This window comes from Stigmatopora nigra, chromosome 1, assembly GCF_051989575.1.
Source record: "Stigmatopora nigra isolate UIUO_SnigA chromosome 1, RoL_Snig_1.1, whole genome shotgun sequence".
NCBI classification, from domain to species: Eukaryota; Metazoa; Chordata; class Actinopteri; order Syngnathiformes; family Syngnathidae; genus Stigmatopora; species Stigmatopora nigra.
The window spans coordinates 2760001-2779585 of record NC_135508.1 but is presented as its reverse complement, the minus strand read 5'-3'; the positions used below and the strand labels follow the sequence as shown (position 1 = coordinate 2779585).

General features: G+C 36.0%; 1 protein-coding gene across 2 annotated transcripts in view; it reads right to left on the bottom strand.

Annotated features, from left to right (window-relative positions):
- prex1 (phosphatidylinositol-3,4,5-trisphosphate-dependent Rac exchange factor 1) overlaps nucleotides 1–19585 on the bottom strand; it is a 124226-nt gene that overhangs the window by 21507 nt on the left and 83134 nt on the right. For both annotated transcript variants that reach the window (XM_077712366.1, XM_077712367.1), the window contains exons 20-26: nucleotides 16210–16349; nucleotides 14218–14371; nucleotides 12966–13141; nucleotides 11857–12018; nucleotides 9777–9984; nucleotides 5025–5292; nucleotides 3321–3539 (exon numbers count right to left, since the gene is read on the bottom strand). In XM_077712366.1, the coding sequence (XP_077568492.1) occupies nucleotides 3321–3539; nucleotides 5025–5292; nucleotides 9777–9984; nucleotides 11857–12018; nucleotides 12966–13141; nucleotides 14218–14371; nucleotides 16210–16349 (1327 nt within the window). The remainder of the gene's footprint in view (nucleotides 1–3320; nucleotides 3540–5024; nucleotides 5293–9776; nucleotides 9985–11856; nucleotides 12019–12965; nucleotides 13142–14217; nucleotides 14372–16209; nucleotides 16350–19585) is intronic.

Here is a 19585-nt window from a genome sequence, read left to right as displayed (position 1 = left end):
TTTAGATATAATATTTACATAGTTTTTGTATAAATCAATTAAAATAACTGAATGAAAAAGTCCTAACTATTCAATTTTTTTATAGATCTAAAACAATGTTAATTTTAACTTTTTTAAGTATATTTTTAGATTTTACAAAATGATTTTTGAACTAAAAACACAGAAAAAAAGATTAAAACATTTACAATTATTGATTTAAAAGGGTGAAAATCAGGAAATTTAATATACATCTATACTCTTCATTTTAATTTCATCCTAAAACAGAAAGTCAGTACTGATGATTTACTTTCCCGGGCCACACAAAATGATTTGGCGGGCCAGATTTGGCCCCCGGGCCGCCACTTTGACACCTGTGGTCTAGATCAGTGATTTTCAACCACTGTGCCGTGGCACACTAGTGTGCCGTGAGAGATCGTCAGGTGTGCCGTGAGAAATTATCCAATATCCTTTTTTTTTTAAATTAACATTTATTAATAGTTTTTTGTAAATATGATGTCATTGTCCAGTGTCCGTGCTGTAGTAAATATACTATACAGAGTGTCATTTTGTAAAATTTTTGGTTAGTGGTGTGCCAAAAATTTTTCCAATGTAAAAAAATGTGCCGCGGCTCAAAAAAGGTTGAAAAACACTGGTCTAGATAGTGGCTCTCAAGGACCGGACTTGGCCACCCCTGATCTAGATAATGTAAAATACAATCCCCTACTACTAATACGACCACTTCCACCACCACCACTACTACTAGTACTGGGTTTTATAATCTAGTAGGACAACATTTAAGATGCATTAACTACACATTCAGACGTAAACAGTGTTCCCCCGCTACTTCGTGGTTCAGCTATCGCGGACTCAGAGCTTCGCGGATTTTTTAGGGAAAAAATAAAAAATAAAAAATAAAAATATTACATTGAAACAACATATTTTAGTTTTGTTTTGTTATAACATGAATTTCACTCTCTCTACCCGTATTCAATATGGTGTACTGTATACAGGGGGGTAAAAAATAAAAATAAATACAAAAATAAAAAATAAAAAAATAATATTTTTTTTGGAATTCAATTCAAATTAAGCATTTTTGAAGGGGAATCCCTACTTCGCGGAAATGTACTTATTGCGGGTGGTCCCGGTCCCCATTAACCGCGATAAGCGAGGGAACACTGTATAGTATAGATGCGAAGTATTATAATCCCCTTCCTAATTGTATGACAGTAATACAGCAAAAAAAATTAAAAAACATAAATTCCCACCAACTACTTCATGTCACTTCACCAAAGTCATACCTTAACTTAACTTACTCATCTCAAATGACTCTCAATCACATGTACAACATGTCACAAAGTAGTTTCCAACGAATACTACTCCATCATAATATCACCACCTACTCACAACAGTTGCTTTTTATTATCTTCCTTCTGTGTTCATAAGCACATTTCATCTCTCAGCTATCAACAATGCAAAAAAAAACATCTAATTAAAAACAATACTCCCATGTGCAACAACCATTTTAGAATTTATTGTCAAGCTAGGGAGTAAACAAACAAAAAGCTGGCCTAGATTTTACATCCTAATGCGATGACGTAGTTCCACAAACACACCATAGCCTAGCCGTAATGATAGGGTAGCCAAAGAGGCCACACCCCAAATGCCTTGGCTCTATTATAGACCGCCCCACCGCACCGACAACCAATAACTACCACTCTGTGGGTGGCGGAGGGCGTGGCCGAGTCGGGGCATGACTCACACATACACACGCGTGTCTTGAGTGAGTTTGCGACAAGCAAATTACATAAGTAGATCAGACCGAAAACATTTTGAAGTCATTTTTAGCCTGGCAAACTTAAATTAAAATGCCGACATCTGGAGTCAATTGTCAGGCTCCAAAGGGGGGGAAATGAGCTGCATTATGGGTTTGTGAAGTCAGTCCCGTGACTTTAAACACTTGCCCATGTTTAATCCAGGTGTGAGACAAGGGGTTTCTTGTGTCTCTGCTTGACAATACAATTGTATCTCTACTTACAAATGTCTCGACCTATGAACGTCTCTACTTATGAAAGTCCCTACAAACGAACGTCTCTACTGACGAACGTCTCTACTTATAAAGGTCTCTACTTATGAAGGTCTCTACTATGAGCGTTTCTACTTACAAACCTCTCTACTTACAAACCTCTCTACTTACAAACCTCTCTACTACAAACCTCTCTACTTACAAACCTCTCTACTTACAAACCTCTCTATTTACAATTTTCTCTTCTTACAAATGTCTCTACTTACAAACATCTCTACTTAAAAACACTTCTACTTAAAAACACTTCTACTTAAAAACACTTCTACTTAAAAACACTTCTACTTAAAAACACTTCTACTTTAAAACACTTCTACTTAAAAACACTTCTACTTACAAAAGTGTACTTACGACACCTCTACTAACAAACACCTCTACTTACAAACACCTCTACTTACAAACCACTCTACTTACAAATCTTTCTACATACACACCTCTCTACATACAAACCTCTCTACTTACATATGTCTCTACTTATAAACCTCTCTACTAACAAACATCTCTACTTACGAAAATTCAAGTTACAAAATGCCTCTAAATGCAAACATTTTGTCTCAGGATACAAAACAAATTCAGGTTAAAAAATTGCCAGCCAATTGCAAACCAATCTTTGTACTTGATGTGTTTGTTATTCATTTGAAAGGCGTAAAACATTTTTTCACATATTCATACATATTTGATGTACTTTGATCATTTTTAAAAGAATTTAATTGCTAGTAGCAGCCTGCTGGGGCGAGTGGCTAGCATGTTGGACTTAAATCTCCGGGGTCCTGGGTTCAAGTCCAGGTCAGTCCACCTGTGTGGAATTTGCATAACCTCCCCGGGCCTGTGTGGGTTTTCTCCGGTTACTCTGGTTTCCTCCCACATTCCCAAAAAATGCATGGTAGGCTGATTGAACACTCCAAATTGCCCCTAGCTACGAGTGTTTTTTTTATTTTTGTCATTGTACCCTGTGATTGGCTAGCCACGGATTCAGGGTATCCCCTACCTATGGCCCCGATTCAGCTGGGATTGGCTCCAGCACCCCCTGTAACCCTAATGAGGATAAATCGGTTCAGAAAATGAGATGAAATGAGATGATTGGTAGTAGATCTCAAGGCCTTTTACATGTAAAATGACTCTACTTGAGAAAAAATGACAGTTACAAACCACTTCTGGAACCAATGAATTTTGTAAGTAGAGGTACTACCAAGCAACGAATTGAAATGAGATTTACTGCAGGGAATTAGAAGCTACTGAAAACTCAAAAGTTTTAAACTACCTGTAGGAGTCTCTGTAGCTCATGGTGTCATGACCCGAGTCTTCCTGGTCCTCTTCATTGACCTTGAAGCAAACCCTCTTTATACCACCTTGCTCCACCTTGTCCTGGTCGCAACCATCTTCACATGGGTTGGAAGACGGGGGCTGGCTTGTCTCATAGATGGGAGCCTCCCTCCCACTTGTTTGGGTTTGTGTGGGCTCGGTGATGGATGACAAAAGACTAGAAAAGTGGAAGAAATAAACGTCAAAACTGACAAATTGTCATTTTAAAAATCAGTGATTAATCAAGTAGGCTGTCTTATGTCACAAAGATTTCAAACTCATCTATTTTTATACTGGCTTGGCCCAGAAATATTTTGGAGCTAAGGAATGCTCCCTTTTTAATATCCTCAGTCTTAAATAAGATGACGTGGGCGGACTTTTTCCACTGTTTTCTCTAAATAAAGGCTAGGCCAGACATGGGCAAACTACAGCCCGCGGGCCACATCCGGCCCGCTGATGTTGTCCAAATAAGGTTGTTATTTTTTCCCCCCAAGATGGCGCCGTCACGCGGAAGCCAGGGGCAGTAGCTGTGTCCATTCTTATTTGTTTTTGGTGTTTTACAGCCCCTATATCTATGTTTTATATTTCTTAATACATTCCTTTTTACTTTAGTTTGTACTTTGTTCTTTATACTTTTTACTTTACTTGGTACTTTACTTTGTACTTGATACTTTACTTTGTACTTGATACTTTTTACTTTACTTTATACTTTACTTTGTACTTTATACTTTTTACTTCACTCTACTTTTTACTTTACTATGTACTTCATACTTTTTACTTTATACTTTTTACTTTGCTTTGTACTTTATACTTTATACTTTTTACTTTGCTTTGTACTTTATACTTTACTCTAATTTATACTTTACTTTGTACTGTATACTTTATCCTTAACTCTGTACTTTATACTTTACTCTAATTTATACTTTACTTTGTACTGTATACTTTATCCTTAACTCTGTACTTTATACTTTACTCTAATTTATACTTTACTCTAATTTATACTTTACTTTGTATTTTATACTTTACTTTGTACTTTATACTTTACTTTGTACTTTATACATTACTTTGTACTTTATACTTTACTTTGTATTTTATACTTTACTTTGTACTTTATACTTTACTTTGTACTTTATACTTTACTTTGTACTTTATACTTTACTTTGTACTTTATACTTTACTTTGTACTTTGTACTTTATACTTTACTTTGTACTTTATACTTTACTTTGTACTTTGTACTTTATACTTTACTTTGTACTTTATACTTTACTTTGTACGTTATACTTTACTTTGTACTTTATGCTTTACTTTGTATTTTATACATTATACTTTTTACTTTACACTTTTTACTTTACTTTGTACTTTATACTTTTTAATTTACTTTGTACTTTATACTTTAATGATGAATATCTTAATACTAGAGTCTTTTTTTCTGTTTATGTTTCATATGTACTGTTAACGGATGCACTTTTTTATATGTATTGTATCTTGTGCTGACCCGACCCATCTGTCAATTTTTTAAAGCGAATGTGGCCCCCCCAAGCCGAAAAGTTTACCCACCCCTGGGCTAAAAACCCACATACAAGTCCCTGCCAATGTTTGGACAAGTCAAGACGTCCTATTCAATAAAGAAGAGAAGGAAGAAAATCCATCAGTCTAACTTACACGTCAATCTGAGCCACATATTGCTTCATTTCTCGAACGGCAACGTCAAGGCGGCTGTATAAGAAAAGGTAGGCGTCCTGCGTCTCGGTGTCCTCCTGCTTTAGCAGGAAGCTCAAGCCGCCTTCGCCACGACCACGACTGTCCATCAAACCTTCACCCGCATTCATAGAATTCTCTCCGTCTTCTCCATCCGGGCCTGAAGAGTTCCAAGAAGGCGCTCCCATGCTGGTCACACAATGCTGGGTGTGTGACATGGGGTTCAGTTGGGCTGGATGACACAAGAGGACAGTACATTAATTCAGTGTAGCGTAAAGAAGGGGTGAGGAAAATGAAATTACAGTACAGTAACACTGCGACATACGAGTTTCCTCGACTGAGGAGCAATTTGAGATACGTGTAAAATTTCGGGCCAATATTTATCTTGAGATACGAGTAAAATTTTGGGCAAATATTCTTCTTGAGATAAGAGTAAAATTTCGGGCAAATATTTATCTTAAGATACGAGTAACATTTTGGGCAAATATTTATCTTGAGATACGAGTAAAATTTCGGGAAAATATTTATCTTGAGATACGGGTAAAATTTCGGGCAAATATTTATTTTGAGATACGAGTAAAAATTTCGGCCAAATATTTATCTTGAGATACGAGTCAAATTTCTGGCAAATATTTATCTTGAGATACGAGTCAAATTTCTGGCAAATATTTATCTTGAGATACGAACGAGTCAAATTTCGGGAAAATGTTTATCTTGAGATACGAGTAAAATATCGGGCCAATATTTATTTTGAGATATTAGTAAAATTTAGGGCAAATATTTGTCTTGAGATGCGAGTAAAATTTTGGGCAAATATTTATCTTGAGATAAGAGTAAAATTTTGGGAAGATATTTATCTTGAGATAAGAGTAAAATTTTGGGCAGATATTTAACTTGAGATACGAGTACAATTTCGGGCAAATATTTATCTTGAAATACGAGTCAAATTTCGGGGAAGTATTTGTTTTGAGATATGAGTAAGATTTTGGGTAAATATTTATCTTGAGATATGAGTAAAATTTTGGGCAAATATTTATCTCGAGATACGAGTCAAATTTTGGGAAAATATTTACTTCGAGTTACGAGTAAAATTTCGGGCAAATATTTATGAGATACGAGTAAAATTTTGGGCAAATATTTATGAGATACGAGTAAAATTTTGGGCAAATATTTATCTTGATATACGAGTAGAATTAAACACATTTTAGTACTATTAAACCACTAGTTATGTGTTACTTTGTCAATAGATGCCAAATTAGAACAAATAAAAATATTTTTCCAATCCAATATCCTGTTTTTGGTGTTTTTTTTCAGATGGTCGGAACAAACTAATTTGTTTTTAGTTCATTCATATGGGAAACGTTCATTTGAGTTATGAGTAAATGGACATATATATTATATATGTCCTGCAGAACTGCTAAGAACACATCAAATAAATAATAAATGAATACATAGTGTCTCTTTAAGATCATACACAAAAACAGCAGGTCAATTAAATACTTCAAGTAGTACATTACAGTAGTACATTAGCTCTCAAGCAAGAGAACATTAGCATAGAATAATGTCATCTAAGATTAGAAAACAGCAACAAAGTGGCGTAGATAAATACAACTGGAACAGAACCACATTGGTTCAATAGATCATTTAGAAAAAGCAGCAAGTTCAAAGCATAAAATATGAATAAATCAATAAAAAAGACATAACAAGGGCAGAAACTCAAGCTATTACAAGCCAAGAAATACAAAAGGGTTTTGGAGGGGCTTTTAAAAATGGAGAGGGAGTCTACTTATGGACTGATGTGGCTGAAAAACAGACATTGATATCCACAACAGATGTTTGAATGGATGAAGTAACACTTGAGTCTGCTTTCCATTTGAGGAAGAACTTTTTGGGATGAAGTACTCCCAGTCCACATGTAGAGAACTAAGTCAAATGTTTATTTTAAGTTAAAAAAGACCATACAATTGCAATAACCCAGAACGTGTATTATTAGTAACACTGACATTAAACGGTCCCGAGGACTCTATTTATAAAATGTTATGTTATTTAGATAAATGATGTGTCTACTGAGTACAACTGCGAAACAAATGTCTGATGACAAGCAAGGCTGGAGGAACAATGCAAATGGTGTTTTGAGGCATCTGTATCGCATTTAGATCTTTTATAAGAGTAAATGGAGATCTTTGACTGGTTAAAAGGAAATTGACTAGACTAGGGGTGTCAGACTCGGGTTGGTTAATAGGCTGCTTTAACGTTAACTTGATTTCAGGTGGGCTGGATCATTTTAGATATAATATTTAGTTGTTTTTTTATATAAATGGATTAAAAGAACTGGATTAAAAGCCCCTTAATATTCAGTTTTTTATAGATCTAAAACAATGTTTATTTTAGTTATTTAAAAATATATTTTCAGATTTTACAAAATGATTTTTGAACTAAAAACACAGTAAAAATTGATTAAAAAATTACAATTTTTGATTTAAAAGGGGGAAAATTTGGAAATTTAATATAAATTTATACTCTTTTTTTTATTTGATTTGGGTACTCGGACATTTGGTCACCCGGACGTTTGGTCGCCGGACATTTGGTCGCCCAGGTGAATATATTTTTGAGAGCTGGTTTCAACAGTAGATATTTAGATATTAAACTCTCTCATGAGACCAAACGTCCGGCGACCAAAAGTCTGGCGACTAAACGTCCGGCGACCCAACGTCCGGCAACCAAAAGTCCGGCGACCAAACGTCCGGCGACCAAACGTCCGGCGACCAAACGTCCGGCGACCAAACGTCCGGCAACCAAAAGTCCGGTGACCAAACGTCCGGCGACCAAACGTCCGGCAACCAAAAGTCCGGCGACCAAACGTCCGCCGACCAAACGTCCGCCGACCAAACGCCCGGCAACCAAATGTCCGGCGTCCAAACGTCCGCCGACCAAACGACAGACAGAAAGTCGGCATATGATTTACTTTACGGGGCCACGACAAAAAGTACCCTTTACTTTCAGTCGTAATTTTTCTTTTTTGAGCTACAAATAAGGCTTATATGCAAGAAAATATGGTATATGTACGTATGTAAGATTCTAGCTGAAGGCTAATTTCCATCTTTAGTCCATTGAGTAGTTTGAAGATAAACAGTGACACACTAGAAACACATAAAAATACAAGTAGCACAGTTTTACAGTGTCGTGATGGCAATTTTGTTCGTTTAACAGCCAGGCTTTAAGATGATTAGCCAAAAGGTTCAAAAACGGGAATTCACGTAAGCTAATTGGTAGCATTGACTTCCAGGTTTTTGAAGTGAAATACACAGTCACCTCTAGAGCCAGCCATTGTTGATGTGTTGGATTTTTTTGGTACAAAATCTTGCTGTGGTGGAGGAGCTTTGTTTTGGAAGATTTTGTAAACTAAGGCTTTTTTGGTTTTTCTGTCCAATACAGTGTTCCCTCGCTACTTTGCGGTTCAGCTACCGCGGACTCAGGGCTTCGCAGATTTTTTTTGGAAAAAAAATACAAATATTACATTGATACAACATATTTTACAGGTTTTTTTTTGTTATAACATGAATTTCACTCTCTCTAGCTGTATTCTATATGGTGTACTGTAAACCGGGGGGTAATTTTCTTTTTTAAATATATATATATATTTTTTAAATTAAAAAAAATTAAACAAAAAAAATTGAATTAAATTCAAATTAAGCATTTTTGAAGGGGAATCCTTACTTGGCGGAAATTCACTTATCGCGGGTGGCCCCGGTCCCTATTAACCGCGATAACCGAGGGAACACTGTATACCCGATTTTAAAACTCTGAGATGAAACCTTCATGGTATGAGTAGTATTAACCGGCTTAAAAGCAACTCCGCCATCACTCTGGCTAATTGACCTTTATGGCCATTTAAATCCCACAGTGTTAAGAATGGAATGCCATTAGTTCTCTGTAGCAATTCCCATAATAAACGACATGAGTGGTTCGTGGTTTGGATCCCATTAACCATTGGCCGACTTCATGCTATTCACATGAGGAGTAAGTGATGATGGTCTTGCCTGGGTAGGAAGGTGATGGTGCTACTACCGCAAAGGTCAAAGGCCAGACATTGGAGTATATGTCGATTGTTACTTAGAAAGAGGAATTTATCCAATCCAGATTTGATTCTATCGTCTGGTCCACAATTGTCAAACAAGACTTTCAGAATTGCTACTCCTTTTCACCAGTAGATGTTGGCAAATTAACATTTAATATTTGTTGGTTATTTTCAGTTTTGCAGTAAGAAAACAACCATTACTTTAATTAATTCCTGATATTGAACCTAATAATGTGCTTTTGATTTATACAGTATATCAGAAATACCATGTGTAATCATTTTTCTTAAGGTTTTCCCTTCAAAGTAAGACATTTGAACTACGTATTAAAACCATGAATATAGAGGTGAAAATTGTGAATCAGGGGGGGCTTATATGCGAGAAATTGTAACATTTAATGATTTTAAGGCAATTTTTAGGGTGCGGTTTATACGTGGGGTGGATTATAGCCAAGAAAATGTTCATTAACATGAATATGTTCATTAATATATGCTGTCGCTTATTACATAAATGAAATTGCAACTTAAATATGTGTGCGGTTTTCAGGGCTCTAATCAAGCAAAACATAGTATCTCATTCAGATATATATATATATTTTTTCATTTTTCTTAAATTTTCTATTTTTCAAAAGGAGACTTACCTTGATCCGGATCGATACCAAAAAGTGAGTTCTTCCTTCCAAAGCGGATGCTAAAAGTCCTGCCGGCGGAAGCACTTTTGGGGTAGGAAACTTGCATCACATTGATGTGAAAGTTGGTAGGAACGAAATCCATGCAGTTTAGTGGATGGCTTCGCGTGTTAGCCTGCCTAAAAGTGGGCCAGGCCATGTTGTGAAGTTCTGACGAAAACTGGAAAAAATATGAGGAACAGAGAATGACTATAGAATACACAGTTCTTAAAAATGACTGTAGTAGTTAAGGTAATGTAACTCTAGTGCCGTATTTCCGCACTATAAGATGCAACTAAGACGTAACATTTTCTGAAAAGCGAGCACTACTACTACCCCCACTACTACTACTACTATTACCCTACTACTACAACCCCTACTAACCCTCTACTACTACCCCACTACTACAACCCCACTACTACTACTACTACTACAACCCCACTACTACTACTACTACTACAACCCCACTACTACTACTACTACTACAACCCCACTACTACTACTACTACTACTACAACCCCACTACTACTACTACTACTACAACCCCACTACTACTACTACAACCCCACTACTACTACTACTACTACAACCCCACTACTACTACTACTACTACTACTACTACAACCCCACTACTACTACTACTACTACTACTACTACTACTACTACTACCCCACTACTACTACTACTACCCCCACTACTACTACTACTACTACTACCCCCACTACTACTACTACTACCCCCACTACTACTACTACTACTACCCCCACTACTACTACTACTACTACTACTACCCCCACTACTACTACTACTACTACTACCCCCACTACTACTACTACTACTACTACTACTACCCCCACTACTACTACTACTACTACCCCCACTACTACTACTACTACTACCCCCACTACTACTACTACTACTACCCCCACTACTACTACTACTACCCCCACTACTACTACTACTACTACTACCCCCACTACTACTACTACTACTACCCCCACTACTACTTCTACTACTACCCCCACTACTACTACTACTACTACTACCCCCACTACTACTACTACTACCCCCACTACTACTACTACTACTACTACTACTACTACTACTACTACTACTACTACTACTACTACTACTACTACCCCCACTACTACTACTACTACCCCCACTACTACTACTACTACTCCTACCCCCACTACTACTACTACTACTACTACTACTACCCCCACTACTACTACCCCCACTACTACTACTACTACCCCCACTACTACTACTACAACCCCCACTACTACTACTACTACTACAACCCCCACTACTACTACTACTACTACTACCCCCACTACTACTACTACTACCCCCACTACTACTACTACTACTACCCCCACTACTACTACTACTACTACTACCCCCACTACTACTACTACTACTACCCCCACTACTACTACTACCCCCACTACTACTACTACTACTACTCCCACTACTACTACTACTACTACTACTACTACTACCCCCACTACTACTACTACTACTACTACTACTACCCCCACTACTACTACTACTACTACTACTACTACCCCCACTACTACTACTACTACTACCCCCACTACTACTACTACTACCCCCACTACTACTACTACTACTACCCCCACTACTACTACTACCCCCACTACTACTACTAATTCCCCCACTACTACTACTAATTCCCCCACTACTACTACTACCACCCCCACTACTACTACCCCCACTACTTAGCTTTATAATCCAGTGCGCTTTATAGTGCAGAAAATACAGTACCTAATTCAGAGTACAACAAACATAATACAGTAACGCAACTGCATAATATTGGACATTTTTTTAATATGACCAAATTATTCATGACCAACTTACATTTTAATATTTGGCCATGGATATTATGTTTTACTGCTCATTCACACGGTAACATTTACATTGGTATACTTCCACCGGAATACACTAAGTTTTAAGAAGACTATCAAGCAAGCACCAATAGCCGTTTTCAAGCATTGTTCAATGAAGTGAGACCACAGGGCTCCTGTACCTGCTGGTAGCTATTGATCCGCCATCGGATGCTCTCCAGTTTGGTGTCGCAGATGTTTCTGAACTCGTACTGCGGCATAGTGACCACTCTGTCGTTCTGGGAAATGAGCTGGCTACAGTTTCGGACAAACTGTCCGTCGTCACTAGAGAATGCCGCAAGGATCTGCATGAAAACACAGTAGGGATATTCAAGAAATGCACTGCTATTGTGAAACAAGCTTACAATATACAGTAATGCCTTGACATACGAGCAATTTGACATAAAAGTAAAATCCCCAGCAAATATTTCCCTTGAGATGCGAGACACATTTTGAGATACGAGCATTCTAGCTCATTTCTATTAGAAACGTTGATTTGAGATACGAGTAAATTGAGATGAGCTCAGTCCCGGAACGCATTAAGCTCATATCGCAAGGTACCATACTGCTGCGATATACAGTAATACCTTGACATATGAGTAATTTGAGATATGAGTAAAATCCCCAGCAAATATTTACCTTGAGATATGAGACCAATTTTGAGATACGAGCATACGAGACCAAAGAAAGCCGGTGCAATGGAGGGTATGTTGATTTGAGACACGATTAAACCGACATATGAGCTGTCACGGAACGCATTAAGCTCGCATCTCAAGGTACCCCTGTCTATTTAGTTCATTTCAATGGGAAACGTTGATTTGAGATACGAGTAAATGGACATATGAGCTCAGTCCCGGAACGCATTAATCTCGTACTTCAAGGTAACCCTGTCTATTTAGTTCTTTTCTGTGGGAAACGTTGATTTGAGATACGAGTAAATTGACATATGAGCTCAGGAACGCATTAAGCTCCTATCTCAAGGTACCCCTGTATACTTAGTTCATTTCTATGGGAAACATTGATTTGAGATACGAGTAAATCGACATATGAGCTCAGGAACGCATTAAGCTCGTATCTCAAGGTACCACCCCTGTCTATCTAGTTCATTTCTCTGGGAAAAGTTGATTTGAGATACGAGTAAATCGACATATAAGCTCAGTCCCGGAACGCATTAAAGCTCGTATCTCAAGGTACCCTGTAGACTGAATTCACCATAGGATTTTTTTTTAGCAAAGAGGCATTTGCTAATCACCTTAGCAGTGAGGCTAAAGCAGCCTTTAGGCTCCATGATCTTCTCGAGGACGTGGCTCCGGATCCCAGCGGTACTGACGTATTCATACAGCACCCCTTGCTCCAGGTGGACATTATCCACGGTTAAATTGACGAGTGGCGTGTCACCCGAGAGAGAAAGGCTTCCAAGTCGATAATCTAGGGTCCAAAAGAATAGAGTGGAGAAAGAAGAGAGAAGCTTCAGACTAGATTTATCGGATTTTTATTGTCCTTGTGTGTATTTTTTGAGCAAATAAAGTATAAACCCAAGCCAAAACAATAAGGACAAACTTCTAATGACCTTCACATGTAAAACCAGGTTTTCTAATTGTTGCCCACTGTAGCGCACCTGTTGTTAATTCCATGAATACAGGTGAAAGTCATTAACGATGCCCTCGGCTGTATAATCAACCAGAAAATTATCCGACAAGTTTAATCGATTTCATGTCAGGCGTAGTAAATAAAAAGTGTCTATTTAACTTTTTTTGAGTGGTTAAATTGTGTTATCTATCTTTAAAATAGTTTAAATCACTCTTAAAAATGCATTAAGAGAGAAAACAAGAATTATGAAAATAAACATTGAAGTGTTCAGATTTTAAATGAAACATCATTCTCGATTGGTTGATGTATTTACTGTATTTTTGCGACTATAAGGCGCACTGGATTATAAGGCTCACCCTCAATGAATGACATTTAGTTTTTTTTCCATATATAAAGCACACTGGATTATAAAGCACCCTGTCTATTTTGGAGAAAATTTAAGACCTTCAAATGTGCCTTATAGTCGTGAAAATATGGTATTTAATTTAATTTAAATAAGTTCATAAATAAAAAACATACATCAACCACTTCTGGCAATATACATGGCAAATTGATTAAATTAACTATATTAAAGGCCCTGAATATTCAGTTTTTTATAGATCTAAAACAATGTATATTTTAGCTTTTTCCATATACTTTCAGATTTTACAAAATGATTTTTGAACTAAAAACACAAAAAAATGATTAAAAAAATATAATTATTGATTTAAAATCAGGAAATTTAATATACATATATACTATTCATCTTTAATCCTAAAACAGAAACACGGCACTCATAATTTACTTTCCCGGGCCACACAAAATGATTCAGCGGGCCAGATTTGGCCCCCGGGCCACCACTTTGACACCTGTGGCTAAGACGAAAAATAAGAGTAAAATTGTTCAAATCATTATTAATAAATGGTTTGCCTCACCAGTTTCACCTGTCCCATTGGTTCCATTTTCCTCTTTGTGGTCGGATCCGTTTTCAACCGGGTAAGGCCTGAATGGGCTTTCTTCTTTCTCATCTGAAGTTCGCAGGTTTTGAAGTTCTTCCGCATCCTCGAAAACACGATAGACCCACTGACACTGAGGATGCAAAAAATTATAGCTTCAATGATGAAGATGATGATGAAAAAAAACTGTCATAGGTCTCTTGAGTTTCCAGTTATTTCTACAACTAAGATGTTTTTTACTGATAGAGTGATTGGAACAGATACTTCTTCAGAGTTGTAGAAATAACTGGAAACTCAAGAGAGCCATGACACTATGTTCTTCACAAGTGTATGTAAACTTTTGACCAAAACTGTATGTCATCAAAAGGACTAAAGATGGATATTAGCATGCTACACTTAATAATATGTTCATTAATATGTGCAGTCCCTTTAAATAAATCAAACTCAAACTTAAGAATGAGACTAAAGAAGGGTGCTTGGACGTTTGGTCGCCGGACGTTTGGTCGTTGGACGTTTGGTCGTTGGACGTTTGGTCGTTGGACGTTTGGTCGTTGGACGTTTGGTCGTTGGACGTTTGGTCGTTGGACGTTTGGTCATTGGACGTTTGGTCGGCGGACTTTTGGTCGGCGGACGTTTGGTTGCCGGACGTTTGGTCGCCGGACATTTGGTCGCCAGTCTTTTGGTCCTTTTTGGTCAAAAGGTTACAGAGAGTTTACTGTTGAAACCAGCTCTCAAAATTATATTCATGAGAGTTTAACATCTAAGAGAGAGACTTTATTATCTAAGTCTAATTAGTCAATTAGTAAGTCTAACATGGGCAAACTACGGCCCGCAGGCCACATACGGCCCCGTTAGGCTTTTTAATCCGGCCCGCCGACATTGTCCAAACATTTTTTTCCCCAAGATGGCGCCGTCACGCGGAAGCCAGTGGCAGTAGCTCTGTCCATTCTTATCTGTTTTTGGTGTTTTACAGCCCCTCTATGTTTTTTAAATGACATTTTAATATTTCTTAATACATTCCTTTTTACTTTACTTTGTACTTTACTTTGTTTTTTTTATACTTTTTGCTTTATTTTTTACCTTGTTCTTTATACTTTTTACTTTACTTTGTACTTTATAATTTATACTTTTTACTTTACTTTGTACTTTATACTTTTTATTTTACTTTGTACTTTACTTTGTACTTAATACTCTTTACTTTACTTTGTACTTAATACTTTTTATTTTACTTTGTACTTTACTTTGTACTTTATACTTTACTGTGTAATTTATACTTTATACTTTACTTTGTACTTTATACTTTACTTTGTACTTTATACTTTATACTTTACTTTGTACTTTATACTTTACTTTGTACTTTATACTTTACTGTGTAATTTATACTTTATACTTTACTTTGTATGTTATACTTTACTTTGTACGTTATACTTTACTTTGTACTGTATACTTTTTACTTTACTTTGTACTTTATACTGTTTACTTTACTTTGTACTTTATACTTTACTTTGGACTTTATACTTTTTACTTTATACTATAAAAGTTTGCCCACCCCTGATCTAAGTACTGTTTAATATCTCAGTACATTTGACCGGCGACCAAAAGACCGGCGACCAAAAGACCGGCGACCAAAAGACCGGCGACCAAAAGACCGGCAACCAAAAGTCCGGTCATGCGAAAGAAGCCCAATTGAGAGTAGTTCATACTCCACCCCGAACTCAACCGTGCAATCAACCGCATGAACAACAACATCCTGACAATTCATCCTGATAGAAAATGAAGCTGCAACCACTTAGTGGAGAAAAAAAAAACCCAACCAGGGCATTGGGTGTGAGCAAAGAGGATTTGGAACCAAAATAGTCCCGGCAATGTATTTCATACTGACTTCCTGTGAACCAGACGTGATTGTTGCATGATTGGACATCTGCTCCAAAACATTGTTTTTATTTCTTTTGCATACGAGTGTCTTCTCACCACATGGGGAGGCTCAATCTTTGTCTGCTCGGCGCTGAAGTGTTCCAGGACTTCTTGGTAATCGCTACGGTTGACGTTGTTGCCGTTGACTTTCAGGATGATTTGGCCGGGTTGAAGTCCCGCCCCTGCCGCCTCGTGACCTACGCACGGTGGAAAAAACAAACAATTGCTGTTGATCTTGTTTTCGTGTATTGGTACAATTATTTGAATATTAATGAGTTTCGTAACTTGAACAGTTCTTATGTAGAACCATTTGTAAGTAGAGGTAAACAATAAAAGTAAGCAAAATAGTCACAAAAATGTCATCCAGACTTTAACTTTAAAACCTATTCACATTGTTGCCAAGGTAAGTCCCGCCCCTGCCGCCTCGCGACCTAAGCGCGGTGTAAAAAACAAACAAACATGTTGATTGTTGACTGATAAAATACATTTTGGACTTTCATGCATAGTTCATGTGGCAATTTGTAAGGGATGTTGCAACTGCAAATATTGACAAATTTGATGAATTTCGATTTTCAAACCCAATCCAAATCCAGTTTTTTTATTATTCTGCACAAGAAGCTAGAGTTCAGGATACATTGTGTTGTACTTTTCAAATTAGACACTAGATAGAGCTATTATAGTGACTCTCTACTAGCTAAAATTCAAAGATAAACATTAAAGTACGGAATTACTATATCATACATAATTTTCACGTTATACACATACACATGCACATAAACATAAATATATAAATATCCATGAAACATATATACACACATACATCTAACATCACCTTACCGTGTTAAACCATCCTAACTGCAGGTTTTTGTAATGTGGGAGGAAATTGGAGTACCCGGAGAAAACCCACGCAAGCTAGAGAACATGCTAACGCTACACAGTAAAAACCCATTCTGGGATTGAACCCCCGACCCCGAAACTGTGAGGACAACGAGCTAACCACTCATCCACCATACCACCTCATACATGTATATATACTATATATACTATTATATACTATATATACTATATATACTATATATACTATATATACTATGTATACACTATATACACTATATATTGTATAGTGTTTACACTATACAATATAGTATATAGCGTATATAGTATATATAGTGTATATAGTATATATAGTATATACACTATATAGTGTATATAGTATATACACTATATAGAATATAGTGTATATAGTATATACACTACATAGTATATAGTGTATATAGTATATACACTACATATTATATAGTGTAGTGTATATAGTATATACACTATATAGTATATAGTGAATATAGTATATACCCTATATAGTATATAGTGTATATAGTATATACACTATATAGTATATAGTGTAGTGTTTATAGTGTATAAAGTATATACACTATATAGTATATAGTGTAGTGTATATAGTGTATATAGTATATACACTATATATTATATAGTGTAGTGTATATAGTATATACACTATGTATTATATAGTGTAGTGTATAAAGTATATACACTATATAGTATATAGTGTAGTGTATATAGTATATACACTATATAGTATATAGTGTAGTGTGTATATAGTATATACACTATATAGTATATAGTGTAGTGTTTATAGTGTATATAGTATATACACTATATAGTATATAGTGTAGTGTATATAGTGAATATTGTGTATATAGTGTATATAGTGTATATAGTACATACACCTAAACCTATACATACACATAAATATGCATGAGGCATTATATGAACACACAGACACATACGTAATATTTTGTAAGGTTCTCATGACATAAATGCCCCTTTTTTTCCCTGTTGTTTTTCCTTCCAGCAAGAAAACAAAAAGCCATTTTCTCCACATGATGCTGTCCTAAGCCGCTAATGGATTTATTGAATGAGTGAAACGTCAACACCTCCATTATCACCCTCCCTCCCCATCTAAAAATATCGCTTACATCACTTCCTGCCGGGACGTCACATGTTACCTAACGACATTAAAACGACTACAATTTCAATAAATGTTTGATTGTAGTTGTAAACAGCTTTGGTGACGATTACAACTCGTTAATCCACCTAACATAATAATAATAATAATAATAAAAATAAACCATAAAAGCACACTAATGGCTGAATAGAACAGGTGGCTAAATGCTAACGTTACCTCATCATTGCCTGGACTTGACTTATTTGTCTTTTTTTGATACTATAAATGCTTTCAAAGTGTTTTTTTTTTAGCGGCGATGGTGTCATAAAGGATAAACTTGCCGAAGCATGATCCTCAAACATGGCGGTCTTGACAACGTAATACATCAAGCTTGTAAACTGCGTTTGGGAAATGTCAATTTAATTACACCTCCGCAGCTGCACACTAGTTATTAGCAGAAATGGTAGGTAACTCTTTGCCAATGACTTGACGGGTGCCAACAAAACAAGACAGACGTTGTGTTTTTGTCATTTTTTGTCGTTTTTTTGGGTGGAAGTGAGCTTGGAAAAGCTGGTTATTTGTGGCTTGGGTTGGAAAAGAAAAATCAGATTGGCTTTCGTCCATCTAATATTTGTTTGAGGATGAATTTGGGTGTAGCAAAATGGATTGGGGTGATAGATCTGGGGTCATGGGTTCAAATCTAAGGGTGGTTCACCTGGGTGGAGTTTGCTTGTTTATCCCTGGGTCTGTGTGGGTTTTCTCCGGGTACTCCGGTTTGCTCCCATATTCCAAAAACATGATTAGACACTAAATCAGGGGTGTCAGATTCGGGTTGGTTCGCAGGCTGTGTTAACGTCAACTTGATTTTATGTGGGCAGGACTATTTAACATAAAATATTAAGATTTTTTTTTTTATAAATGGATTAAAAGAACTGGATTAAAATCCCTGAATATTCAGTTTTTTATAGATCTAAAACAATGTGTATTTTAGATTTTTTTTAAATATATTTTTAGATTTTACAAAATGATTTTGAACTAAAATACACAAAAAAATGATTAAAAAATGACAATTAATGATTTAAAAGGAGGAAAATCAGGAAAATTTTAGATATAATTTTAGACCATTTTAGATATAATATTTAGATTTTTTTTATAAATGGATTAAAAGAACTGGATTAAAATCACTGAATATTTCGTTTTTTTTATAGATCTAAAACAATGTTTATTCTATCTTTTTTTATATTTACATTTTATAAAATGATTTTTGAACTAAAAATTGATTAAAAAATGACAATTATTGATTTAAAAGGAGGAAAATCAGGAAATTTTAGATATAATTTTAGACCATTTTAGATATAATATGTAGATTTTTTTAATAAATGGTTTAAAAGAACTGGATTAAAATTCCTGAATATTCAGTTTTTTATAGATCTAAAACAATGTTTATTATAGCTTTTTTTAAAATAT